The sequence below is a fragment of the Bos javanicus genome, chromosome 3 (genome assembly GCF_032452875.1).
Source record: "Bos javanicus breed banteng chromosome 3, ARS-OSU_banteng_1.0, whole genome shotgun sequence".
Taxonomy (NCBI): Eukaryota; Metazoa; Chordata; class Mammalia; order Artiodactyla; family Bovidae; genus Bos; species Bos javanicus.
This window is the reverse complement of record NC_083870.1, coordinates 83698977-83726532: the sequence shown is the minus strand read 5'-3', so window position 1 is coordinate 83726532 and position 27556 is coordinate 83698977. Positions and strand designations below refer to the sequence as shown.

General features: G+C 41.5%; 1 protein-coding gene across 2 annotated transcripts; it reads left to right on the top strand.

Moving 5' to 3' along the window:
- Positions 1-15414: 15414 nt before the first annotated feature.
- Positions 15415-25859, top strand: LOC133244497 (endogenous retrovirus group V member 2 Env polyprotein-like). 2 transcript variants are annotated; one of them, XR_009735418.1, is made up of 4 exons: positions 15423-15612; positions 16680-16759; positions 23425-23977; positions 25580-25859. XR_009735418.1 is itself a non-coding variant. In XM_061411762.1 (3 exons), the coding sequence occupies exon 3, from the start codon at positions 23878-23880 to the stop codon at positions 24943-24945; it is 1068 nt and encodes a 355-aa protein (XP_061267746.1). In that variant the 5' UTR covers positions 15415-15612; positions 16680-16759; positions 23425-23877; the 3' UTR covers positions 24946-25859. The 2 variants fall into 2 exon arrangements, 1 of the variants encoding a protein (XP_061267746.1); XM_061411762.1 differs by having other exon boundaries at positions 15415-15612; positions 23425-25859.
- The last annotated feature ends 1697 nt before the right edge of the window (positions 25860-27556 follow it).

Here is a 27556-nt window from a genome sequence, read left to right as displayed (position 1 = left end):
ATAAAGCAGAAATAGATGTTTTTCTGGAACTCTCTTGCCTTTTCCATGATCCAGTGGATGTTGGCAATTTGTTCGCTGGTTCCTCTGCCTTTTCTAAAACCAGCTGGAACATCTGGAAGTTCACGGTTCACATATTGCTGAAGCCTGGCTTGGAGAATTTTAAGCATTACTTTACTAGCGTGTGAGATGAGTGCAATTGCTTTTTCAGTAATGCTGAAAAAGCTGAAGTTGAACGGTTCTATGAAGACCTACAAGACCTTTTAGAACTAACACCCAAAAAAGATGTCCTTTTCATTATAGGAGACTGGAATGCAAAAGTGGGAAGTCAAGAAACACCTGGAGTAACAGGCAAATTTGGCCTTGGAATATGGAATGAAGCAGGGCAAAGACTAATAGAGTTTTGCCAAGAAAATGCACTGGTCATAACAAACACCCTCTTCCAACAACACAAGAGAAGACTCTATACATGGACATCACCCAATGGTCAACACCGAAATCAGATTGATTATATTCTTTGCAGCCAAAGATGGAGAAGCTCTATATAGTCAGCAAAAACAAGACCAGGAGCTGACTGTGGCTCAGACCATGAACTCCTTATTGCCAAATTCAGACTTAAATTGAAGAAAGTGGGGAAAACCACTAGACCACTCAGGTATGACCTAAATCAAATCCCTTATGATTATACAATGGAAGTGAGAAATAGATTTAAGGGCCTAGATCTGATAGATAGAGTGCCTGATGAGCTATGGAATGAGGTTCATGACATTGTATAGGAGACAGGGATCAAGACCATCCCCATGGAAAAGAAATGCAAAAAAGCAAAATGGCTGTCTGGGGAGGCCTTACAAATAGCTGTGAAAAGAAGAGAAGTGAAAAGCAAAGGAGAAAAGGAAAGATATTCCCATCTGAATGCAGAGTTCCAAAGAATAGCAAGAAGAGATAAGAAAGCCTTCTTCAGTGATCAATGCAAAGAAATAGAGGAAAACAACAGAATGGGAAAGACTAGGGATCTCTTCAAGAAAATCAGAGATACCAAAGGAACATTTCATGCAAAGATGGGCTCGATAAAGGACAGAAATGGTATGGACCTAACAGAAGCAGAAGATATTAAGAAGAGATGGCAAGAATACACAGAAGAACTGTACAAAAAGATCTTCATGACCCAGATAATCATGATGGTGTGATCACTGACCTAGAGCCAGACATCCTGGAATGTGAAGTCAAGTGGGCCTTAGAAAGCATCACTACGAACAAAGCTAGTGGAGGTGATAGAATTCCAGTTGAGCTATTCCAAATCCTAAAAGATGTTGCTGTGAAAGTGCTGCCCTCAATATGCCAGAAAATTTGGAAAACTCAGCAGTGGCCACAGGACTGGAAAAGGTCAGTTTTCATTCCAATCCCAAAGAAAGGCAATGCCAAAGAATGCTCAAACTACTGCACAATTGCACTCATCTCACATGCTAGTAAAGTAATGCCTAAAATCCTATAAATAATAGTTTGTATGAAAGTGGAAAGTGAAAAAGTTGGCTTAAAGGTCAACATTCAGAAAATGAAGATCATGGCATCTGGTCCCATCACTTCATGGGAAATAGCTGGGGAAACAGTGTCAGACTTTATATTTTTGGGCTCCAGAATCACTGCAGATGGTGACTGCAGCCATGAAATTAAAAGACGCTTACTCCTTGGATGGAAGGTTATGACCAACCTAGATAGCATATTCAAAAGCAGAGACATTACTTTGCCAACAAAGGTTCGTCTAGTCAAGGCTATGGTTTTTCCTGTGGTCATGTATGGATGTGAGAGTTGGACTGTGAAGAAGGCTGAGCGCCGAAGAATTGATGCTTTTGAAGTGTCGTGTTGGAGAAGACTCTTGAGAGTCCCTTGGACTGCAAGGAGATCCAACCAGTCCATTCTGAAGGAGATCAGCCCTGGGATTTCTTTGGAAGGAATGATGCTAAAGCTGAAACTCCAGTACTTTGGCCACCTCATGCGAAGAGTTGACTCATTGGAAAAGACTCTGATGCTGGGAGGGATTGGGGGCAGGAGGAGAAGGGGACGACAGAGGATGAGATGGCTGGATGGCATCACCAACTCGATGGATGTGAGTCTGAGTGAACTCCAGGAGTTGGTGATGGACAGGGAGGCCTGGCGTGCTGCGATTCATGGGGTCGCAAAGAGTCGGACATGACTGAGCGACTGATCTGATCTGATCTGATATGCTATTTGCAAACTCTCAGTCCTTTCCTCCCCCACCACCTTGCAACCACATATCTATTCTCTATGTCTATGAGTCTGTTTCTGTTTCATAGATAAGTTCATTTATGTAATATTTTAGATTCCACATAAAAGTGTTATCATATGGTGTTTCTGTTTCATTGATAAGCTCCTTTGTGTCATATTTTAGATCCCACATGTAAGTGATATCATATGGTATTTTTCTATTTCTGACTTTCTTTGCTTAGAGTGATAAACTCTAGGTCAATCCATGTTGCTGCAAATGGCATTATTCCATTCTTTTTATTGCTGACCAGTGTTTCTATGTATACACATATATGTGTGTGTGTATATATATATATGTACACCACATTTTCTTTATTTGTTCATACATCAATGTACATTTAGGTTGTTTCCATGTCTTGCCTATTGTAAATAGTGTTGCTAATGAACAAAGGGTGGGTGTACCTTTGCAAATTATAATTTTGTCTGGGTAAACTCCCATAAGTGGGATTGCTACATAATACGCCAATTATATTCTTAGTTTTTTAGGAACCTCCATATTGTTCTCCATAGTGGCTGTACCAATTTACATTCCCATCAACAGTGTAGGGGAGCTCCCCTTTCTCCATACTCTTGCCAGCATTTGTTATTTGTAGATTTTTTAATGATGACCATACTGACCAGTGTGAGGTGGTACCTATTGTAGTTTTGATTTGCATTTCTCTAATAATTAGTGATGATGAACATTCATTCACATGCCTATTAGCCTTCTGTATGTCTTCATTGGAGAAATATCTATTTAGGTCTTCTGCCCATTTTTCAGAAGGGATCTGGGGTTTTTTGTTATTGACTTGTATGAGCTGTTTGTATATTTTGGGAATTAAGCCCTGGGCGGTCACGTTATTTGCAACTATTTTCTCCCACTTGGTATAACCTCAGCTTTAGACTGTTGAGACTGCCATGGGATTCTGAGTGCATTTTTCCAGTTCCTCCTATAACAGAGATCCCAAATGTGCAATGGAGTAAGCAAGCTAAAGAATTACTTCTTGTTCACATATCAAATGGGGAATAAACAGTCAGGAGCAGATTCAGTGGCTTTCCAATGTTGAGGGCCTAAACTGTATCTGACTTGTTATTCTATGATCCCTAGAAAGTGAAAGTGAAGTCATTCAGTTGTGTCCGACTCTTTGCGACCTCATGGACTGTAGCCCACCAGGCTCCTCCCTCCATGGGATTCTCCAGGCAAGAGTACTGGAGTGGGTTGCCATTTCCTTCTCCATGGGATCTTCCTGACCCAGGGATTGAACCGGGTCTCTCGCATTCCAGGCACACTTTAACCTCTGAGCCACCAGGGAAGCCCCAGATGATCCCTAGGCTGTTGGCCTAATCATGGATCAAAATTTATCACTATCACATTCTAGCCAGTGGGTAGGGAGGAATGCATTTTCCTTCTTTAAATGCAGGAGTTAGAGTTTGCACACATACACACTGCTTCACTCACATCTTATTAGCAGGAGCTTAGTTACGTGGCTGTATCAAGCTGTGAGGGAGATGTACAAATGAGATGTGTCTACTAACCTTCTCAAATCTCCTCTCCTGTCACTTGTCCTGTGCAACCTAAACCCAAGTCCTCCTGAAATGACTCTGAAAGAGTGGGCCATGCTCTTTCACTCTCCACGTCTTTATGCCTGCTGTTCTTACTGGAATGCCTGAGCAAACTCTTTTGCATGCTTATGCGTGTGTAAGTGCAGACTCGGTGGCTTCAGTCATGTCCTACTCTTTGTGACCCTATCCACCAAGCTCCTCTGCCCATGGGATTTTCCAGCCAAGAATACTGGAGTGGGTTGCCATGCCTTCTTCCAGGGGATCTTACCAACCCAGGGATGGAACCTGTGTCTCCTGCTTCCTGCTAACTGTTCTGTTTCCCCTAGTAGGTGAAATGGCTGTCTGAACTGTATCGCTGTGATGTCTCTAATTCAAGCCCAGCAACTGCACACAATGGGTGCTCTAGAAATATCTGTGGAATGAACTGTGCTATCTGGTCTTATTCTTTCCTATTAGCAAGTGTGTTTTGTTGTCCTACAGCAGATTTCAAGGTCTGAAGGCAGAGAGGGAAGCTGAAATACCTGTAAATCTCTCCCCACCCTGTGCTTAATGCCTGTCTCCAGGAAGCCTGATTTATGCTGCTTGGAAACTGTGCTGTCAGGCACTTGACAAATGTATTAATCAGTGGAACCATGGTTAAATGTCTGGTCAGCCTGGAATTGAGATCATGGTAACCCTAGACCCTGAAAAGCCAGTACTGGAAACAATGTCAGGCATCTGGTCAGGCTCAGCAGATACTTGTGAAGTGAGTTCTAGGGCAGTGACAGTGTAGGGAGGCAGGCTGTTCTTGTTCATCTCACCATGTTCTGGGCTCAGACATTCCAATGGAATGGCATGCTTATAAGGGCTGAGATCATACATTCATGTTCCTGACTCAAGATGAAAAGAAACTTATTTAAAATCTCAGAAAGGGTGGACAAAGTCTTTTTGATAATGACTCAACTGCTTCAAGTTCTAGGAAAACCATTTGCTTCTAGGGTAAATGGGGCTTCCCTGGTGGCTCAGATGGTAAAGAATCTGCCTGAAATGTGGGAGACCCAGGTTCAATCTTTGGGTTGGGAAGATCCCCTGAAGAAAGGAATGGCAACCTACTCCAATATTCCTGCCTGGAGAATTCCATGGACAGAGGCTATAGCCTGTGGGACTTGCAAAACGTTGTACATGACTGAGCAACAAACATTTTCATTTTCTATGGTAAATAAGCTGTATTTAACAGCTGGACTCCAGTGAGATAACTTTTAAAAATGTGATCAAATACAAGCTGCCACCCAACAAGACGTGGAAACAGACTCTAAATAGGCATGGGACACATTGCCTACTGCCCTCTGCAGAACCACAACAGAAGACCCACATTACAAATTCCCTAGAGCTGAAACCAGAGAAATGCACGGAAACTTGGAAACGAAGACAGAGAAGCAGCATTTAATATATAAGTAGTCAGGATAGGCCACAGTCTTGCTGCTCCAGATGTGGTGTGGCCCAGCAGTGTCAGCGTCCCCTGAGACCTGGTTAGAAAGTTCTAACAGACTCTCCAGCCCCCTTCCCTCCTAGACGGACTGAATCTTCTGACAAGATCTCCAGGTGATTTGTATGTACATCAAAGTTTGAGAAACACTAAGCTAGAACATTAGTAATGTGGGATTCTGCTCTTAAAATATGTTTTGAAATCAAAGTAAACCCACTTAAAGCATTTTAGATGACTCTTTGCTCCATTCTTTGAGCAACACCGTCGCACATCAGTGTCCTGCTCTGGGACTTTGAGCCTCTCTTATGTGTGAGTCACGGAGTTGTTTTATGACATTGGCTGTGCCATTTCTGTAAGACAGTCTTCATGGATTATAAATTGGATTCCAAGACTTTCTTCAGCTATTCCTTGCCTAGCACCCCAAGGAGATAGGTTATATGATGATTTCCATTTTTAGAGACGATGAAACTGGGGCCCAGGGGGGTTCCATGACTCACCCAAGTGGCATCAATCTCCTGGTGTCTGAATCACAAAAGAACTCAAGCTTTTGAGTTGCCAACTTGAGGTTCACTCAACTTTGATGTCTTTACTTTTTGCATAAAAGGAATATTTTTGTGTGAGAGGTTTTTGAGAAAGAACAAATTCATAGATTAAAATCATGCATATTTGGGCCCCTGGGATTGTGGAAATTTTAGAACGAATTTCCAGGTAGAGAGATATGTCAGTGCAGAGTGGGCCCTGCCCAGCCCAGCTTCCCCATTCTTGCAGGAATGCTCTGTCTCCAGAACCACCAGCCTGGTCTGGGGCACCATCATTTCCTGCCTGGAGCTACTTCTAATTGTTCTTTCAGTTTTCAGTCTTTCAACCTTCAATTCATACTGCATTGAATTGAATAACTGTTTGAAATGTTCTTAGGCCTTTGTAACTTCTTCCCCAGCCCTGCTTCAAACCCTTCATTGACTTTAGGATAAATTCAGCTTCTTTTAACGTGGCCTAGAATGATCTGTTCTCATCAGCATTTCCCCTGCTGTTGGAACCACTCTTTCAGTTCCTCTTGACCCAAGCTCCTGACTCATAACCTACTTTCAAAGTCTTCTTCTCATTTTTGTGCCTGACTAACTTCTCATCTTTCTTTAATTCCAGATGTTGTGTCTCCTCACATGGGTCATTCATGACACCAGCATAATCTCCTTATCCTGGTATTATTATTTTTATATTAATCCTTAGCTCCTTGTCTTTAGTGTGTGCATGCTTACTCAGTCGCTTCAGTCATGTCTGACTCTTTGTAACCCTATGGATTGTGGCCTGCTAGGCTCCTCTGTCCATGGGATTCTCCAGGCAAGACTACTGGAGTCAGTTGCCATGCTCTCCTATAGGGGATCTTCTTGACCCAGAGATCGAAGCCATGTCTCCTGCATCTCCTGCATTGCAGGCAGATTCTTTATCACTGAGCTACCAGGGAAGATCCTCTTTGTCTTCAGTACACTTAGGCGATTGTGTATTCATTTGTGTTTTTGTGGGTTTACTCTATGGCTCTCCCACTAGATTGTGTAGTGTAAAACAAAGAACGTTGCCCACTCTCTATTTCTACAAAGATAAAATCATTAGCCCCTGCAGTCAGTGACCAGCAGTGCGCCCTGAGAGGAATTCAGGCTGAAGAACAGAATGAGGCACTCTGAGCTTTGGAAACAAGACTGTAGAAAGTTAAAATATTTATATGTGTGTGTGTGTGTGTGTGTGTGCTCGTGCGCACGCACACGTGCACATGTGTATATGTGCTAAGTTGCTTCAGTCACGTCCAATTCTTTGTGACCCTGTGGACTGTAGCCCACCAGGCTTCTCCGTCCATGAGATTCTCCAGGCAAATATAACATGTATATATATATATATATATATATATACATGTTATATATATATATTAACATTTTAATAAAATTTTTATGGACTCTTGTACCTTTTCAAGCTTACAAAGGCACTAAAATAATTTACTGAGATACTGTCCAGCACAACTGGCAGTGACCTGTTGTTGAGATATATGCTTGACCGCATGTGTTCTCTATCCCAAACTATTTATACTGACTTCTCCCCCTTCCTCTTTGGAGCAGTTTCTCAGCCCTGTATGAGGAACTCTTCTCAGGCTATAGTCCTCAGTAAGGTCCCAGAATAAAACTGCAACTCAAAACTCTCATGTTGTGCGTCTTTCTTTAAGTGGACACAAACTTGGTGAAGACAGGAACCGTGACTATCTTTTTCAGGACTGTATATCCACCCAGCTCTTTGCACATTGCTTGCCAAGTAGTAGTTGCTCAATTAATATTAGTTGAAAATATTAATTTTAAAAATAATTCTTGATTTTCCAGAGTTATCATCCTTCCTTTGTTACTGAGTCCAAGCTTGCTCTGCTCATGAACAACCGGCCGGTAAATCTGAGATAAGATGTTGAGACAAGGAAGGGATGTCACTCAGGGAGCCGACAGATGGAAAAGATGTCAGTCTAGCGCCTCAAAATAACCATCTTATATGGGCCTGGATGCCAGGTTCTTTTACAGGTCAGAGATGGGGAGGAAGGTGAAGAAACAAAGTAAAAAAACCATCTCATTCTTCCAAACGTCTCCTAAAGTGGCAAGTTTCAGGCAGTGGAATGCGTTTCACTTCCGTACAGCCCTTCACACGTGGGCAGGGTCAGGCTATCTCCCTGAGGCAGGTCATTATGTATGCCTATAGTAACAAAAGGGGCAAGATAAAGGGTAAATGCACAGAAACAGGTCCAATATGAATTAAAAATTATCCTTCCCTAGATACACTATCCTGTTACAGAGAGACATTACTCTTTAGTGGTTATATGTATGGACTCTAGAAAAGGAGCATCTAGATTCATATCCTGGCTCTTACAATTTTGAGCAAGTTCCTCTGCCTAGTGTTCTCATCTGTAAAGTTGGGAAGACAATAATGATGATGATAATAATAATAACTACTTTATAAGATAACATAGGCTCTAGTGGTAAAGAGCCAATGCAAGAAATCTAAGAGATGTGGGTTCAATCCCTGGGTCAGGAAGATCCTCTGGAGGAGAGCATGGCAATTCACTCCAGTATTCTTGGCTAGAGGATTCCATCAACGTACAGAGGAAACTGGAGGGTCTATGGTCCATAGGGTTGCAAAGAGTCGAACATGACTGAAGCAACTTAACACACACAAGATAACAGAGAATAATTAAAAGAGTTGACATAGATGTAAAAGCCAGCAGTTCTTGGTTCACAGTAAAATTAACTATTATTGCTATATCTGTACCTTGTTCATTGCTTTAATAGTGCATGCATCACTTCTTTTTGTAATTATTTTCATACCCTATGTCATTCTCTAGGTCAGGAATTAGATTATTGTTCACTTCATATTCAAGAAGTCTTACACGGTGCCTGGTCAATTAAGCACTCAGTAAAATTGAACTTAACTTGGTATAGTATATAACATTCAATTATGAAAAATGTGTATCTTTTTCTCACTATATGTATGCTTAGTTGCTCAGTTGTGTCGGACACTTTGTGGCCCAATGGACTGTAGCCTGCCAGGCTCCTCTGTCCATGGGGATTCTTCAGGCAAGAATTCTGAGTGGGTTGGCATGCTCTCCTCCAGGGGATCTTCCCAACCCAGGGATCGAATCCAGATCTCCCACATTGCAGGTGGATTCTTTACTGTTCGAGCCACCAGGGAAACTATACTCTCCTGTTACTAAACCTCTTCATTAAAATTAGGCTTATAATGAATAACAATCAAAATGCGAGATGTTTTTTTACATTGTGGAAAAGAAAAAGGGAAAAAAAAGAACACAAGTAAAAAGAGACATGGAGAGGAAAAATAGCTCTTGGACTGCAAAATTCCATAAACATTTGGAAGGACAGGCTTTATGATTCTAATTAAAAATTGCTGTGTTTGTACAGGAATTGACTCCTTTCATTTATGCAATTCCATGTTTCTGACATTCTGCCTAATACATTAAACCTGGAAACAATGAGCTGACGATATTATCAAGAATCAATCTGTACCACAGTCTTTCCTAGTGTACCCTAAGAAAGTGAAGTGAAGTCATCAGTCGTGTCCGACTCTGCGACCCTGTGGACTGTAGCCTACCAGGCTCCTCAGTCCACGAAATTTTCCAGGTAAGAGCAGTGGAGTGGGTTGCCATTTCCTTCTCAAGGGGATCTTCCCAACCCAGGGATCGAACCCAGGTCTTCTGCAGTGCAGGCAGACACTTTACCGTCTGAGCCACCAGGGAAGCCCGTGGTGTACCCTAGGTTTAGTGTACCCTAAATAAGTAATCAAAGTTGTACACAAAGATTAATGTAAAGGATGGTCATACAAATACTATACTATGATTTCTAACAGAGAAACCAGCCTAAAGATCTTCCATAACCCAAGTGGGAACAGTTAAACATGATGCGGCACAAAGTCACCAGCGGAAAATGATGCAGTTAGTTCAAACCATATTTTCAAAGGAATTTTGGTTGCAGGCACAAAATTAAATGGAACAAAAATTGAATTATAAAGTGATACTTTTATCTGGTGTTATATGTGATTTTAATTTTCATCTTTAATGTTCCTGTACTTTCCAAACTTATGCATTTTAATTAAAAAAGTGTGTTTTTATTGTTTGATTTTTTGTTTTGCCATGCAATGCAACTTGTGGGATCTTAGTTCCCCCAGCAGGGACCAAACCCAGGCCCACAGCAGTGTAAACACTAAGTCATAACCACTGGATAACCAGGGAATTCCCAAAAAAGTGGTCTCTTTTTTCATCATAAAATGATTTTTAAAAATCCATAATCATTTACATGTTGACATTTGACCCGTTATTTTTACTGTTTCTCAAGAGTGTTGTCTGTGAACAGCTTACATCAGATCAGGATCCTGGTGCGGGCAGGTGCACACTTAGGGATCAGAATCTGACTTTTCACCTAACTCAGGTAAGTCTTCACTGAATACGTGTTGAAGTTCACAAAACTTTAGATTTAGCAACTAGAAAAGTGAAACCTATATTTAATATTAAATAACTGTAAATGGAGTATAAACTTTAAAAATGTTAATCACTATACTGTACACCTGTAACTTATATAATATTATACACCAAATATATTTCATTAAAAAATGTTTTTACTGACTCAGAAAAGACCCTGATGCTGGGAAAGATTGAAGGCAGGAGGAGAAGGGGATGACAGAGGATGAGATGGCTGGATGGCATCACCGACTCCATGGACATGAGTTTGAGCAAGCTCTGGGAGTTGGTGATAGAGAAGCCTGGCATGCTGCAGTCTATGAGATGGCAGACATGACTGAGCGACTGAACTGACTGACTAGTGATTTTGAAAAGTAAAATTTTAAAAGAGTTTGTTTCATGTACTGAGATAAAGTTGCTTAATAAAAGCTTTATCTGAAAAAAAAAAAAAATGTTTTTAAAAGAACTTTTCGAGACACCTACTCACACACATGGCCAGAAGATGGCGCAGGTTTTCCATTGCCTGATTCACATCATCAGAATGAAATCTCTTTCAAAAGAAATAGCTTGATCTCAAATGCAGGAAAGAGTCCTCACTCTGAAATGAGAACTAGAATTTTTAATACAGGATGGAATTAGGCATCCTTTCTTCAGAGAAACCACCTTCCTCTAGAGAAAGATTACTAGGTTAGGATATGTCCTCTGGGCTAAAACAGTGCTACACCCCAAAGGAAAGCCCTATGTTGGCTGCAAATCTCTGTGGAATTTAGGAGCAACAGGAGTGAAAAGCAAAGGAACAGGGTATCTAGTCCCAGGGCAGGTAGAGATGAATGCAACAGACTCTCTAATCTTTTCTCTTCTTTTGCCTCCACTTTGACTTCTGGCATCAGTGGTAGAACCCACCTCCTTGGCACATCCACTGAACAGGAGGTAAGCAGTGATGGGAGCACAGTACCAACCACAGGTGCAAAAGGCTTTGACCTTGAGGACCAAGCCCCCTGTGACTGCTTCCAAGAAACTTGCCCAGACAACTCCTGCAAGTGTGGCTGACAGCCTTCTCTGCCATTCACAGAACCCACTCACAGTAAGCTTGCCTTTACTTTTTCAATTAACCTGTTGTGATAAAATTAATCTGTTTACAAGATCTATGTTTCCAAGGAGATGCTAGACTGTGAGCTACTAGCCACAGGCTGTCAGCTACTGCTTTCTAATTTATCAGTCATAGACTGAGGGTGGGGAGTGGAATATCATTTACAATGGTGGTGAAAATAATCATTACCCAGGAATAATATTAACCAAAAAAAAAAAAAAAAGAAAAGAAAGAAAGAAAATATGTGAGAACTATTTGAGAAAAAAATACAGCCAAGTTTAAACAAATGATAACAGCAATATAATAGCAAACAATTATAGGAGACTTACATCTCACTGGAGAAGGCAATGGCACCCCACTCCAGTACTCTTGCCTGGAAAATCCCATGGACGGAGGAGCCTGGTAGGCTGCATGCAGTCCATGGGGTCGCAAAGAGTCGGACATGACTGAGCGACTTCACTTTCACTTTCCACTTTTATGCATTGGAGAAGGAAATGGCAACCCACTCCAATATTCTTGCCTGGAGAATCCCAGGGACAGGGGAGCCTGGTGGGCTGCCATCTATGGGGTCGCACAGAGTCGGACACGACTGAAGCGACTTAGCAGCAGCAGCAGCTACATCTCACTATTCTAGCATTTTTTCATATTTTACTTCATTTAATCAACAATGTATGAGGTAGGTACCACAGAATTTCTTATTTTATAGAAAATGGAGGTAAAAAGAGCTTAAGTAACTTGCTGGATGAGATTTCATCTTCACTGTTGGAAAGCTTGAATTATATCTTACACTTCCCCAATTGTTTTTTGTATTTCATGGAAGTCTCATGAAAATCCCTAACGAAGGAAAGTTCACTGTTATAAGAGGTTCATATTTTATGTAAGCAACATAAGTCCTAGGAAAAAATCCAAAAGAACATGCATCAAATGTTGAAGGTATCTTTGATTCTTTTTACTTTCGCATATATAACAAACTTGTTGCAATATGCATGTATTACTGAATTCTAAGCATCATGAAGGATATTTTACCTGAATTTTCTCTAAGTTCTGCCAACAACATGAGGAAGGGACTATTTTGCTTGCTTCATTTATTTTAGAAATGGAATCACAGAGAGGTTTCCTAACTTACTGTATTAGGATGCACAGCTGGTACAGCCTGAATCTGAATGGATGAGTGCCTTAACAGCAGAAGTCCAGGGTGCTGGCACTCAAAAGATTTTTAATGTATGGACCCTGAGATCCTGGAAACCGAGCCTCTTAAACTCTTTGGGGGCCATAGCATAGGGGCATGGGCCCATAGCATAGGGTGGGCCCATAGCATAGGGTGGGCCCATAGAATAGGGGTGGGGGGCCATGGCTCCACAGTCTTTCCCTTAGTTTTCCTCCCTCGTGCTCTTGCACAGACTCAAAACTGAGAATGTACAAAACCAAGAAGGAAGTAGAAAATTCACTATGGCTGTTGCTAGAAAGAGCAATTCATTAGTGCTCTGTTCTTTTACCTTTCTTTAACCTTCTACCTATTCTTTAACCTTCTACCTGTTCTTTAAGCTTCTACCTGTTCTTTAACCTTCTACCTGTTCTTTAACCTTCTACCTGTTCTTTAAACTTTTACCTGTTCTTTAAACTTTTACCTGTTCTTTAGGCTTCTAGTTTGGCACCATACTATAACTTGTGAAGGCTTTTTATCCCTGAATGCTGGTTAAACTTCATAGGCTTAATCTACTGGCCTCGAAAATATTGGGCAGTTGCATTACCTGTCTACCTGTCTATTATTATAATTAAAATAATTGGCTGTGTGCATTTTTAAAAATCAACATGATGAGTACTTCACCACTCAATACTGTTCGTATAATCACAGAAAAAATACCAAGAAAAAGCCATCTCAGCATTAACAGCTAATGAATGCAGATATACGAACATTAAGCATTTATCAATTTTGGCATTATATGTTTGACCATAATTAATTTGACTCTCTTTTTGAGATGTATTGAGATGTGAAACAAAATGTAAATTGAACTTCTTAGAATAAGTACCGTTAATAATATAAATGTTCTCAAATATTAGTTATAAATGATGTCATGATATAATTTCTTTTGTGTTATGATTTCTATTCATCTTGTGTGAAACTTGTAAGACTTTAAGCTAAGTTAAGGGTTTTAAGCCTCAGTAGCCAGGGTGAAATTCCATGTTTTTTCTGTCTTGAAAAGTCGGCTGGAGGACTGAGGGATAAATTGAGGGAAGTTTGATGGGTGACACAAGTCACTGGAACAGAAGAAGCAACTTATGAGTCAAGGTCCCCTCCCCAGGGGTAAATGTTATTCCTTAAAATGAGGACCTGACTCCACCTGCTGAGAGCTGCTGCAGAGGACACTGCCAGAGGCTCTGGGAGTGGAGGCCCACTTCCCACTCACACTTGCCTGGAGACCCACTGCAGACAGGAGACCACTGTTCCTGCTGACATGTCTCCTGCCCAGACTTCTCCTTGGAGAGGTTCCTTACCCCCTTTTCTATATTCCCAAATTTGACTAATGTGTCTGGCAGGCTAATTGCTTGTAATAAACCAAGTGATTTGTGAACTGAATATTGGCCATGTTTTTTCTGTCTCCAAGCCATGATGCTTGCCTGTCCTTACTGTTGGGCCTTCTGACAACCACTTGGAGCTGTTACTGAACCAAACTTGGGTCTGCTCGCCTGCATGCAATAAAGCCAATTTACTGACACCTGGTTGTGGTGAAGGAAAGTGCAGAGCATCAAGCAAGAGTCCAAGGCAGCTAGTGCTCAAAATACTTGAACTCCCTGATGGGTTTCAGGAAAGCACTCTTTTTGGAGTAGGTAGCATTTCTAGGGAAATGGCAACCCACTCCAGTGTTCTGGCCTGAAGAATCCCAGGGACGCGGGGGCCTTGTGGGCTGCCATCTCTGGGGTCGCACAGAGTCAGACACGACTGAAGCGACTTAGCAGCAGCAGCACTTCTAAAGGCCATATTGGGGGGTGGCGGGGCGGGCGGTCACAAGGAATGTAATCAGGTTGTTTATAATTCTCTGATTTGTTGGTGTTAAGGTAACAGGACAGTATCACTTAATCAGTCCTCTGGCTCCAGTAGGTCTGGGGTGTTGTGTGTTCATGGTCTTCAAGTAGTTAATTTTGGCAGCTACAAATTGATACTTGCCATCTACCTCTACAAGGGTTAAATCATGTGCTGCTGCAGCTGTTGACTTTCAACACTCCATGAAAGGAGTTCTGGGTGGAGAGCTGAATGAGGCACTCTGTGCTCTGGAAAAAACTGACAGGTTTTTAGACAGATATTTTCAGAAGATGGCCTTATGAGCACAATTCTTGCATCTCCTCATATCTAGAAGCTTTCACGAGACTAGCAGAAAACTTCTACAAAAATGATGCACTTGATTGCATGGACTCCCCTTTTACCAAAATCACGTCTGTGCTGACCTTCCCCACTACCTCTGTGGAGCAGTTTATCAGAGCTATCTAAGGTGCTGTCTCCCAGGCTACAGCCCCTCATTTTGCTCCCCATAAAGCTTAACTCACAACTTTCATGTACATTTTTTAAAGTCAATAACTTCCATTATGTGAGGATTTTAGCATCTGTACAACAGTTCTGGAAATATGCATCACATATTGTTTTCTGTGGACCTCAGAGAAGAGTTAAAACAGAATACATAGTAGGAGGACTCTGCCCAGGAAGGCTGCATAGAGTCACATGTAACAGAACCATGGAGAGAGAAAGAAGTGGACAAATCCAAGGGTTTGAGCATGATTAAATGTGGGGATTGAAGAAAAGAGAGAAGTCAAGGTTGACTCTTGGGGTTGTAGCTGAATAATTTGGTAATCAGTGTTGACTTTATTGCCTTGAGGGGTCTTCCCTGGTGGCTCAGACAGTAAAGAATCCAGCGGCAATGCAGGAAACCCAGGTTCAATCCTAGGGTCAGGAAGATTCCCTAGGAGAAGGGAATGGCTAGCCACTCCAGTGTTCTTGCCCGAATTCCATGGACAGAGAAACCTGGTGGGCTGTGTAGTCCATGAGGTCATAAAGCATCAGACACAACTAAGAGATGGACAGTTTCCGTTTTTTTTTTTCTTGAAAGCCTGGAATCCTGGCAGTTGTGGAGTGGGGGAGAACCAGAAATGCCCAAGAATTGGACCTGAAGGTGGAGCTCGGTGGTTATGGATAGAAAGTCAAGATTGGAAGTCAGCAGTGGCTTCATGGTTCATGAGATGTCAGGAGATAAGGTAGGGAAGGGGTGGGATTTAAAAGGGGTTGGGCCTAGAGACTTGAAAACTCTGCAAGGAGATGGAGGAGACAATATAAGATCAGCCTGGATCAGCTGGTCAGCTGGATCAGCCCTCTAGCCTCTTTCCTCACTCTGCTCCAGGTTGAGTCCTAGAGCTGGAAGCCCTCTCCAGGTAAGGCTGACAGAACTATGGAGCATGGGGCAGATGCTGTCCTGGGCTCCTCTAGCTTTATATCTGCTCTGTCTCTCACTGGACCATGAGAAAGGCATCTTCCTAGGTGTCTCTTATTAAGAAATTGGGAATATGAAAATAGTAGTGCCATGAGAGAAGAAAATGAAGACCAGGAGGAAATGAGGAAGGACTAAAGTATTTGCTTTAAAAACATGGTTAGGAGGTGAAATTAACAGTGTCTTTGGAGGCAATGGTACAAGCGAGAGCTTCAGAACTTAGGGAACCCAGACTTTGATTCTTTCTCCTCCATTCCCTAGACATGAGGCCTGAAGTTTATCTCCAGCCTATATCTTCAGATTTTTTTCTGACTGGGGATAGAGTTGGAAGTAGTAACTCTTTCTACATTTCCTTCATTATTAGAAAATTGAGCTCTTTTTCTAAAAACGAAAGGAAAAACATGTTTCCTATTACAGTCATATAAATTTAAGCAAATGCATATCTAGAAAAATACCATTTTTATTTTCTGAGTACAAAATGGAGGTACTTATCTGCATGTTGCTGCTGCTGCTGCTGCTAAGTCATTTCAGTCGTGTCCGACTCTGTGCAACCCCATATATGGCAGCCCATCCAGGTTCCTCTGTCCCTGGGATTCTCCAGGCAAGAACACTGGAGTGGGTTGCCATTTCCTTCTCCATTGCATGAAAGTGGAAAGTGAAAAGTGAAAGTGAAGTCGCTCAGTTGTGTCCAACTCTTCACGATCCCATGGACTGCAGCCTACAAGGCTCCTCCGCCCATGGGATTTTCCAAGCAAGAGTACTGGAGTGGGTTGCCATTGCCTTCTCCACTTCTCTGCATACTAAAATTCTGTATCAATGGCTTTCCTTGAATTCTAGCCCCGAGTCACAGCTGCACAGGAGACCAAGTCCTGCTCTGCAGAGAACTCATCCTTCTTCCAGAACAAGGACTTCCGAAGGTGAGCAGAGGTGTAAACAAAACTCAGTCAATTTGAAGGTCAAACTGGGGAGTATCTCCACTAGCCCTTAGGGAAAGAAGAGATTATTTTTCGGCCAGGACATCTTTTGAGGGAAAAGAATGGCAGCTTCATCATGTAGACAGCTTCTTGCTCTGGGGACAGGCTATGGAGAGGGCCCATAGAACAGATAACCTCTTCAGTGCCAATCAGAAAATTCCGATCCAGCTGGCTAAGGTTACATTTCTGGGGAAGCTGAAAACCGCAAGTAAGTTAAGTGCAAAGTCTTGCTAGGATATCATGTGTTCCATCTGGATTTTTTCTTTATTACCATACATTTGCTGATGTATCTTTTAAAATCCTCACACTGTCTCACTTTTTTAAAAAATTTAAATTTATTTATTTTAATTGGAGGCTAATTACTTTACAATATTGTATTGGGTCTGCCACACATCCACATGAATCTGCCACGGGCGTACATGTGTTCCCCATCCTGAACCCCCCTCCCCGTACCATCCCTCTGGGTCATCCCAGTGCACCAGCCCCAAGCATCCTGTATTGAACCTGGACTGGTGACTCATTTCTTATATGATGTTATACTTGGCTCACTTTTTATGCTTAATTTTGCACATGGTTATTTTTTTCTCTTTAAGGAAAATTCTTACTCGGCTTTTGCTTTTATTCTTATGCTGCTAAGTCACTTCAGTCGTGTCCGACTCTGTGCGACCCAATGGATGGCAGCCCACCAGGCTCCCCGGTCCCTGGGATTCTCCAGGCAAGAACACTGGAGTGGGGTGCCATTGCCTTCTCTGTTTATTGTTATAGTTTTCTCTTAAATTTCTACTTTTAACTCAGCATTTTGTCTTTTCTTGGTTTTGTCTTAGCCATGTTTTTTGGAACACAAAATATTTTATACTTCTGGATTGCAGTCACTGAAAATGTTTCTTTGTTTCATCTCTTTATTTTGACTTGGATTCTGCTATATTAGTCAGTGCTTTAATTTTGTAAGCATTTATATGTACAACTTTGTCCTTATTTTCAGTTTTCCTTGATATTTGCTTTAATAGTATTTGTGGGACATGTAGGGCAGTTTTGTTACTCACCTGAACTTGGGTTCATTCACCTGATGCCCAGCAGTCAATCTACTGACAATGGGTCATGATAAAGGAAAGTACAGCATTTACGGGCAGGGCACCAAGCAAGGAGAATAGGCATCGAATGCTCAGAGGGCCTGAACTCCTTGCTTGATGACCTGCAAATTAACACTGTACTTTGCCTTCACCACAACCTGCAATCAATAGATTGACTTTGCTGCAAGTAAACATGAGTTCAAGTGAGCAACTGTTTTTGTGGACCACCACCCAAGCTGGATGACTTTGGGGCACATTGGCCCCTTGCAAGAAGTGGCTCTAAGAGTCTGTCCCGCAGACTCCTGAGCACCTTTGTCTCAAGGACAACCCCGAGCCTCTGCCACCAACTGGATTACAATGGCCCTTGGTACATCGAGGTGATGGAACAATGCACTAGCTTGTGACATCTCTGTGAAATAGCAGAGCTCAAGGGTGATGGCACAAAGGTATTCTTTCTTTTAGCCACTTGGCTGTGTCCATGATTGGGCATTGATTTTGAGGGTTTTCTGTATTGGACTAAAGAATCTGTAACCCTGAGAGATGCCTTCTGTTTGTGGACTTGCTTCCTTCTTTAACATTTGACAGCACTCTCTGTGAACAATTCAAAATGGATAATCAAAGGTCTGTTCCATGTTGTAGACCCTGAGAGTATATTTTGCAAAATTGGTAAATATTTAAGCACCTCTGAAAAAAGAAAAAAAAATGGTGTTCTATTGCAACACAGCTTGGCCTCAGTAGTCTAGGACCTGGATTACATTGCCCCCTAGTATGTCTCTAAATAACACGATCTTTCAACCAGAACTGTTTTGTTAAATGGGAAGAAATGGAATGACGCTTCTTAAGTGCACCCTTTGATATTATTTTATCAAGCAAACCTGTTCAGAGAAAAATGTAACATGCATAAAGTATGACAGAGAAAGAAATGTCCTCAAATAGGGAGATACTAAAAGTTCTATTTAAAAAATTTAACCGTATTCTCAGGAATCAAGAGAAGGAGAATTAATTCAACAAATAAATGCTCCTAGATGTCCATCTCACTTGTCTCTGTATGGTGGGCAGAATGGGGAAGCAGGGGCAGGGGCCGTGGATCCCATAGCCACAAATTCACCTTCACCTGCTCAGGTAGAAGCTGAGGAAGGAGGAATTGTCTCCCTCTTATATCCGACAGAGCGCCCATATTGGTCAGAGAACCACTTATGTTCAGGCCAGGCATTCACACTGAGGCAGATTCTCACTGGAGGAATAAATGCCCAAGATCAGCCAGCAGGATTCATGCGGATATACTCTCCCTTTTCAAATTCAGACTTGTTTAATTGGAACATTAATATACAAACCTATTGTGATGACCATACCAGGATGGAAAATGCATTCTCCTCCATCTTTGCCACCCACAGTCCAAACTGGGTCAGAGCTTCCTAACTACCCCATTGGCTGAGGAAGAGATAAGGATGGTAATAGAAAATGCTAGAGAAGAGGCAGGTAGAATGCATGTTGCTATCTCTGGCAATCTCCTCCCAGCACCAGCAGCAAAAGCAATTCCCACCACAGATCCAGACTGGGAGGAGAATGACCTAGAACATAAAGCTGGCATTGAGCATTACTAGGAGTGCATCATGGTAGGGCTCCAAAAAGGAGAACCAACACAGGAGTTTTCATAAGGTGCAAGGAATGTGCAAACAGCCACAGTAAAAACCCTGAGTTTGGGGAGAGAATGGACAGGCCATATCACCAATATACAGATGTGAATCTAAATAATCTGGAGAATTTTAAGTGAATTAACCAGACCCTGTGGCTCAGAGTGCCCCAGATATCTAGAAATTGTGCAAAAGGTAGAAGGTCTTTTTCTGCTTCTGATACCTCTTTTGGTGTAATAGAAACTGCTTTCAGTTTCTCACAGTCGGGAGGGCATACAAGAACAAAAGGAGACCCTTTAAATGAAGCAGCAGATGTCCATTTCCGCAGCGATACTCACTGGGCAGAGAAACGGGGAGACAAGAAATCTCAGCAGAGGATAAGGTTCCAGGGACCCAAGAGAGTGAAGGGTAGCCCTCAGAGAAGAGACCCCTAAAGGGGACATGTTAAAGTACATCCCCAGCAGTGCTTATTGAAAGCCAAGAAAGCCACTGGAAAAAAAATCTGTCCCAACTTAAAAACAGAAACGAGAAGAGGAGGAGAAATCATTCTTCATGCTGGAGACAAGAGAGAGTGAGGAAAGCCAGGGAGTTCACTCGAGGAGAAAGGCCCCATCCCACCTCCCACCAGGAGTGCCAGGTAACCCTTTTTTGGGAAACAGACAACTGACTTTCTGATTGGTACTGGAGCCACTAGCTCAGTTTTGAACCCGAGTTAACCCCCCAAAAAAGAGCCATGTCAAGCAGAGTCTACAGAATGCCTCTCCCAAAACTGCTTTGCAGCCCCTAGATTGAGGTGCTTAACTTAAAACACACTTTTATATACATGCCAGAGAGCCCAGTCTCATTGTTGAGGTGAGATTTATTATGCTAAAATGACTTTCACTCCTGGAAGACTGAATATAGAGGGAATACCAGAACAAGCTTGCACCTTGCAGGCAGCCATCCTGTCAAGGGATGGAGCCACTAGCATCCCTGACAGGACATCCTGCACCAGGGAAGCCTGAGAGCATAGGCTGATTAGGGGGCAGGTACAGCAAGGAAGGCCATAGCAGTGAAGGTGAAACTGAAACCGGACACTCAGGCTCTGAGCTTAAGGCAATACCCTTTAAAGGAGCAAGCAAAACAGGGATACAGACTTTGATAAACTGGATTTTAAAAATACCTGCTTATTTTCCTCCCTCAGTCAACTTATGGGCTTGCCATGTGTCAGTAGGGCCTTCCCTGGTGGCTCAGATGGTAAAGCGTCTGCCTCCAATGCGGGAGACCCGGGTTCAATCTCTGGGTCGGGAAGATCCCCTGGAGAAGGAAATGGCAACCCACTCCAGTATTCTTGCCTGGAAAATCCCATGGATGGAGGAGCTTGCTTGGCTACTGTCCATGGGGTCGCAAAGTGTCGGACATGACTGAGTGACTTCACTATGTGTCAGTAGTGGTTAGAATCTGCCTGCCAATGCGGGTGATGTAAGAGACATGGGTTCAATCCTGTGTTGGGAAGATCCCCAGGTGTTGGGCACAGCAACCCACTTGAGTATACTTGCTTAGAGAATCCCATGGACAGAGGAGCCTGGTGGGCTATAGTCCACAAGGTCACAAAGAGCTGGACATGACTAAAAGCAACTCAGCATGCATGCATGCCTTCACCGTATAATACTCACATCCTGACTTTATGAAGCCACGCATTGAAGAGCACTGATTCATTCAGGACATAAGAACCATAAATCAGATAGTGAAAGACATCCAAACTGTAGTCCCCAATACCTATATTCAAACTATCTTAACCTGAAGATTACTGTTAGACTTAACAGAGGTCTTTTTCTAGATAACTTTGAGTCTTGAATCCCAAGAGTTATTTGCATTTGTAAGGAAGATCTGAAAATCAAAACAATCAACAATCTCAACTCTCTGGCCAAATGAAGCTCTAAACTCTCTCGGAAAAAGGCCCGATTTCACGACTCTCAGTGAAATATCTAGGAATCAAACTGACCAAAGGCCAGAGGAATTGCTCCATGACTGTCTGGAGACAGTAGCCAGAGTAACAGTGTCCAACATCAAAGACAGTAGCCTCGGTTCCTGGAATGGCAAGATTCTGCTGCGCATGAGTCCCCGACTTAAGCTAATAGTTAAACAGTTACATGAGGCCCTAAAACAAGTCTGACAATAAGCCCTCAGGGGGAGCAGAGAATGTGAAAAAAATCTTCCAGTCAATGAAGGGAAAACTACTGACCACCTCTGTTCTGGGTTTGCCACATTTGAAAAAGTCATTTGATCCCTTTAAACATAAAAGACAGGTAGTGAGACTGGAGGTATTGACCTACAATCTGAGAGCACAAAATGCCCAGTATCCTATTTCACAAAGGCTTTGGATAGTATAATCCAGGGTTGGTCAATGTATCTGAGTGTCATAGCTGCTGCTCTGGATTTGTGGCAAGCAGCAGAATTCACTCCAGAACAGCCAACTGTGGTGTTTACATCCGACTATGTGTTGCTGCTGTTGGAACTAAAGGGTGGATATTGGCTCACTTCCGACCACTTGAGAGGATATCAGTCAATTTTATTTGATAATCCTAATGTGACCCCAAAGCCTGTGTCCTTTGCGAATCTGGTCTCATTGCTCCCCACCCCTTTGGGTGACCCCTGGGCCCAGGGTCATGCATTATTGTTTGCCGATTATTGAGCAGCTGTTTGGGCCCGACTAATGATTCCTTGGGAAATGTAGACATTGAGAACTTCTCAGATGGAAGTAGTTTCATGGACCATAGAAACTGAAAGAGCAGATACACAGTGATAACCTTGCAGGAGATCATAGGAATGGAAGCTTTGCCATCACATGCTTGGCCCAAAACGTTAAATTCTTGTTCTCACTTGACTTTTCTGTGTCTGTGAGGTTAAGATAGTTAACATCTATACTGACTCGAAATATGCCTTTTCAGTTGTGAATGCATACGGGGCAATTTGGAAAGATAGATTGTTCACTTCTGAAGAAAAGGAAATCAAACATGCCCCCAGGAAGTTTTGAAACTGCTAGACACAGTGTTCAAGCCAAAGGAGGTGGGAGTTGTGCATTGCCCAAGACAGTCAGCAAAAAACACCTTTAGTTACAGCATGGATTCTAAGTATAAACCTGACCCAATTTAACCTGACATACTGAGAACCTTGAAAGGTCACGAGAATAAGTATTAAGTCTTATGTATCTAGAAGCAAGTGGAAAATGATCAAGGAGTGTTTTAATTCATGTATATCTACTATACATGAATTACTACTATAGCCACCTACTAGTGATGGCTGACCTTAACAGGCTGCTTAGAAACATTTCCTTGCTGGATTGAAAACACTTCAGAAGTAGTAACGGTCTGAATTGAGCTACCCAGCTCAATTCAGAGCGATACTGGAGGTGTCTTTATTGCTAATATGATTCAGGAAGAATCTAAAATATGTGGAATAAAAGAGTTTGCATGCATCTTAGAGCCTGTGATCAACCAGAACCACACATTAAAAAAGACAATGGCTAAAATCTGTCAAGAAACTGACTTAACCTGCATTAAGTTGCCAGTTGCATCGCTTAGAATTAGAATGTGTCCTAGAAGTAGACTCCAATTGAGGCCTTGTTGTGTGAGAGAGTCTTCCTCTATTCTGAGCAGGTAAGTGGTCAGACATGTGATTGAAAGGTAAAAGAATTAGACACTATAAGATATGTGTAAACACTGGGGTAAGTGTGAAATACTATTTCTAAATTTGGTACTAATAAATAATGTTTCCCATAGATGTCCTCTTCCAGTGTTTTTGAACTGGAGACTGAGTGCTCCTAATAATGAAGAAGAATATACACCAGAGAACCAACTCCAGCCTTGGAGGGTGAAGCCTTACTATGTTCTACTGCTAACTAGCTCTTCTTTTCAATTGATAGAAGTCAAGTTGTGGATCTGATACACGTGGATGAAGCTTGCTTCTGACTCAACTACAAATCTACAGTCCTCAGCAGTTACAGAAAAGACAACCACAGAGCTAGCTGAACAGTCTGCCTTCCTACAAGTCCACAGTGGGACTTCAGTTAAATCAAAGAAAGTATCTTTTATAAGTTGTGAATGACTTGTGACCATTTATCATAACATTTATAATTGGCTGGAGCATTTTTCTGTTTTATTATTTGCTTATCCTTTTTTTCTTTGCTTCTGGATTCATCTAATCATTTTACCTGTGATTATATTGTAGACAATCAAGCCTATCATTTGCTGTGATATTGATAATAAGAGATATTTAACTTTTGCTCTATTTTAATTTAAACCTTGTGATAATACAGTTAGTACCAAATTTTAGGGCCATTGCTATTTTCCCACATAAGAGCTTGGCCCCAGCTATAATGATGGCTCTTGCTTTGCTTTACTGCCTCATCCCACTGGTGTCTGCTGCTTCCTGGAGGGAAAATTCTCTAATTATGTTATCTCAGAGTATAGCCACAGGTAAGAACTTAAGTAATTGTTGGTTATGCCATTTGGTATCTGAAGACATCCAAAAAAACTATATCCCACTTATAGTCCCCGTAGCTGATTTTGGTACTGTGCCGAACCCCACGACCTACTATCATTGTCCTCCTCCAAGACTCATATTCAAAGTTAGGCTAATCGAAGTCCCTAAGAGTGCCCACACCCCTTGTTTCACCTTGTCTGAGGAAGTTTTCACTGGATCAAGAGCTAAGACTGGTCCACCGCGGTCTCTTGACTTTCTCCTGAAAAAATGTGATGAACAAAACCCCCTGATATGTACGAGTGACAAATGTGAAAGGGCTAAAAATGACACTGATTCATGCCAGAGAGTCAGAAAAGTTCAATATAATGTAACAGGAATATGGAGGGCTTGCAATGGTAGTGATCCCTGGCTAGAGAACATACTGTCTGTGCTCCCCCAAAAAGAAAGTATCAATTTCACTACCCTGGGAGGTATAACTTGTGCCCCTCCAGGATATTACTTTGTCTGTGGCACAGGGAATACCCCAAGAAGGGAAGGGACGGCATATCGCTGCTTAGACAGCTGGCAAATAGAAGGGTCATGCCTACTGGGATATATAAAGATGCCTTCCCATGATAAAAGAATGATATTGGCAGTGTATGAAGACAATATAGGACAAAGCTCTTTTGGCAACCTCACACCAACTGCCAGATTTTATGTCAATAGAGATACGATTCATAACCTCTCTGCCACAATTGGACAAATTGCTGAGGACACAGCTAAAAGTATTGCAGCCCAACACACACCTTTGAATTCATTGACTCGAGTGTTCCCGGGCAATAGAATAGTCCATGATTTCTTATTAGCAAAACAAGGAGGAGTGTGTATAATGGCTAATACCACATGCTGTGTATACATCAATACCTCTGGAGAAGTTGAAACCCGAGTAAACAAAATACTTCAAAAGGCTACCTGGTTATAGGATGTACATAAAAAGGATGCACATCAGGACTTATTTCAGAACACATCTGAAATAGGGGGTTTTTTGGGTACTTTTACAAGGCTCCATTTGATTATCATCTTCTTTCTAATGTGTTTCTTAATTTTCAATTATTTGTTCAGATGCTATGACAAAGTGGTCAAAGAGAGAAATCATGTTTTCATAATTCAAAGTACGATGCTAGACTTGGGACTCGAGAATTCTTTGCAAAGAGGATCCAAGACTTTTGCTCCTCTAATTCTGAAGAATTAACATCGCCCCTGTTCAGCAGGAAGTAGCCAGAGCGGTCGTCGCCCTGTTCCCCTCAGGATGAGGAGTATCAAAGAGCAGAGGGACCTGAAATTGAGCAGGACCCTGCAGGGTCTTCCTGGATACAATCTCCTATTGTCCCCACTTCTTGTTTGTAGAAAAAAGTTGAGATTTTTTAGGTCTTCACAGAGTTCCAAAGAGCAGACTCAAGCAGTTAATGATTACAGAATTGAGGAAATGCAGGAACAAAGGAAAAGCAATCAAGCAATAAATGTTTAGCCATAAAACAGAGTCACAGGATTCCTAGATCCTTTTCAAGGGATATAGATAATAAACTGATGCAACCTATCTTTGAGTTGTTTTCCAGAAACCAGGATCTCATGATGAAATCCACTGGCAGTGTATGGCAGTTACAAACAAGTTGGAACCAGAAGAATGATGATCAAGATGCCAGATATCACTTTGTTGATTAAAACCCCATCAATCAGAAGAATCCATGAGATAATCACACACTTAAGCTCCTTACCCTTATTTTTAATCTAAAAATCTCCTGTCTGAAAGTCACTGGGGAGTTCAGATCCTTTAAACATTTACTTGCCCATTCTTCTTGCTTGGCACCCTGCAAATAAATGCTGTACTTTCTTTCACCACAACCTTGTCAGTAGATTGATTTTGCTTATTTGGGTAAACAAACTCAATTTTGGTTCAGTAACAACCTGTGTTTTGATTAGCAGAGCTCAGTGGTTTTTCTTAATGACTTATCAGTTTATTGAATGTTAGGAGCACTTTCAAGCACACAAAAGTATAAACTCATATCCATCACCCAGATTCAAGAAGAACTGTATTCCTCATTTGTCTAAACTGTTATTCTTTTTGTTGAAATATTTTCAAGCAAATCACAGACACCATGCCATTTCACCCTTAGAAACTTCAGTATCTATCTTAAAATATGAGTGTTTTATTAAATAACCACAATATGATTGTCCCAGCTAATAAATTTCATATTCCATAATATTGAGTACTCAGTCTATATTGAAAATTTCCCGCTCTTCTTCAGTTGATTCATTTAAGCCAGAATCTAAATTAGGGGCACATAAGTATCTCACTCTGCTAACCTAGAAAAGCACTTTATTCCCAAAGTTATTAAAGTATTGGAATTCCATTGAAGGTCCTACCTGGTGGATATTTCTCGTTACTCCTTCATAGTCATCTTGATAGCTTCAAGTACAACAAATTTTTTCCATCTTTCAAAACACAAACTCTACTCATTAAACACTATTTCTCTATTCCCCTCCCTTTCCCTTCCCTACCCCAGCCCTTGGCAATACCTGTCTGCTTTGTTTCTCTCTGAATTTGACTATTTTAGGTACCTCATATAAGTGGATTCACACAATATTGGTCTTTTTGTGACTGGCTTATTTCATTTACAATGATATCTTCGAGGTTCATCCATGTGGTAACATGTGTTATATTTTCCTTCCTTTTTAAGGCTGAATCCTGGAGTAGGAAATGGCACCCCACTCCAGTATTCTTGCCTGGAAAACTTTTTGGACGTAGGAGCTCAGTGGACTACAGTCCTTGGGACCACAAAGAGTTAGACTTGAATGAGCAACTGAGCACAAAGCTAAATAATCTCTTGTGTATATATCTCTCTCTCATATTTTTTATCCACTCATCCTTTGAAGGACACTTGATTGGTTCCATTTTTTGATGACTGTGAATCATGCTGCTTTGAATATGATTGCACAAATAAATAACTTTTATCCCTGTTTTTAGTCCTTGTGTGTATGTACCCAGAAGTGGAATTGCTGGACCACATGGTAATTCTATAATTAATTTTTTGAGGACGTTCCCTTCTTTTTCACAGTGACTTTCATTGCGCTCTTGAATAAATCAAGTTGATATTGGTGTATCTGTTTAAATAACTTGAATTTGATTTGTTGCTTTTTTCTTTAAGATTGTGCCATCTCTATGTATTTAGGAGTTTGAGGAAATGTCTTTTATTCTTATTATCCTCTGCTTTGTTATTGAATAGCCTCCTGGAGCATATTGAAATACTTCCTTTTTTCTGTTCTATAGAAGAGTCTAGGTATACCAAAATAAAAGTTGTGTCTCAATTTTCAAATTTAATTGGGAAAGTTCAATAATATTCCCTTTTATTTATCTGTGACTGTACTCTCTTTCTATTCACTCTGTTATTTGTACCTTTTCTTCCAGGTAAGTCCATGTAAGCAAAAGTTTCAATGTTGTCAACTTTCTGGGTCCATTTTGTTTATCTTGCAATTTATCTCAATCTTTACCGATTCTAATTTTCTAATATTTTAAGTCTGTAAATTTCCCTCAA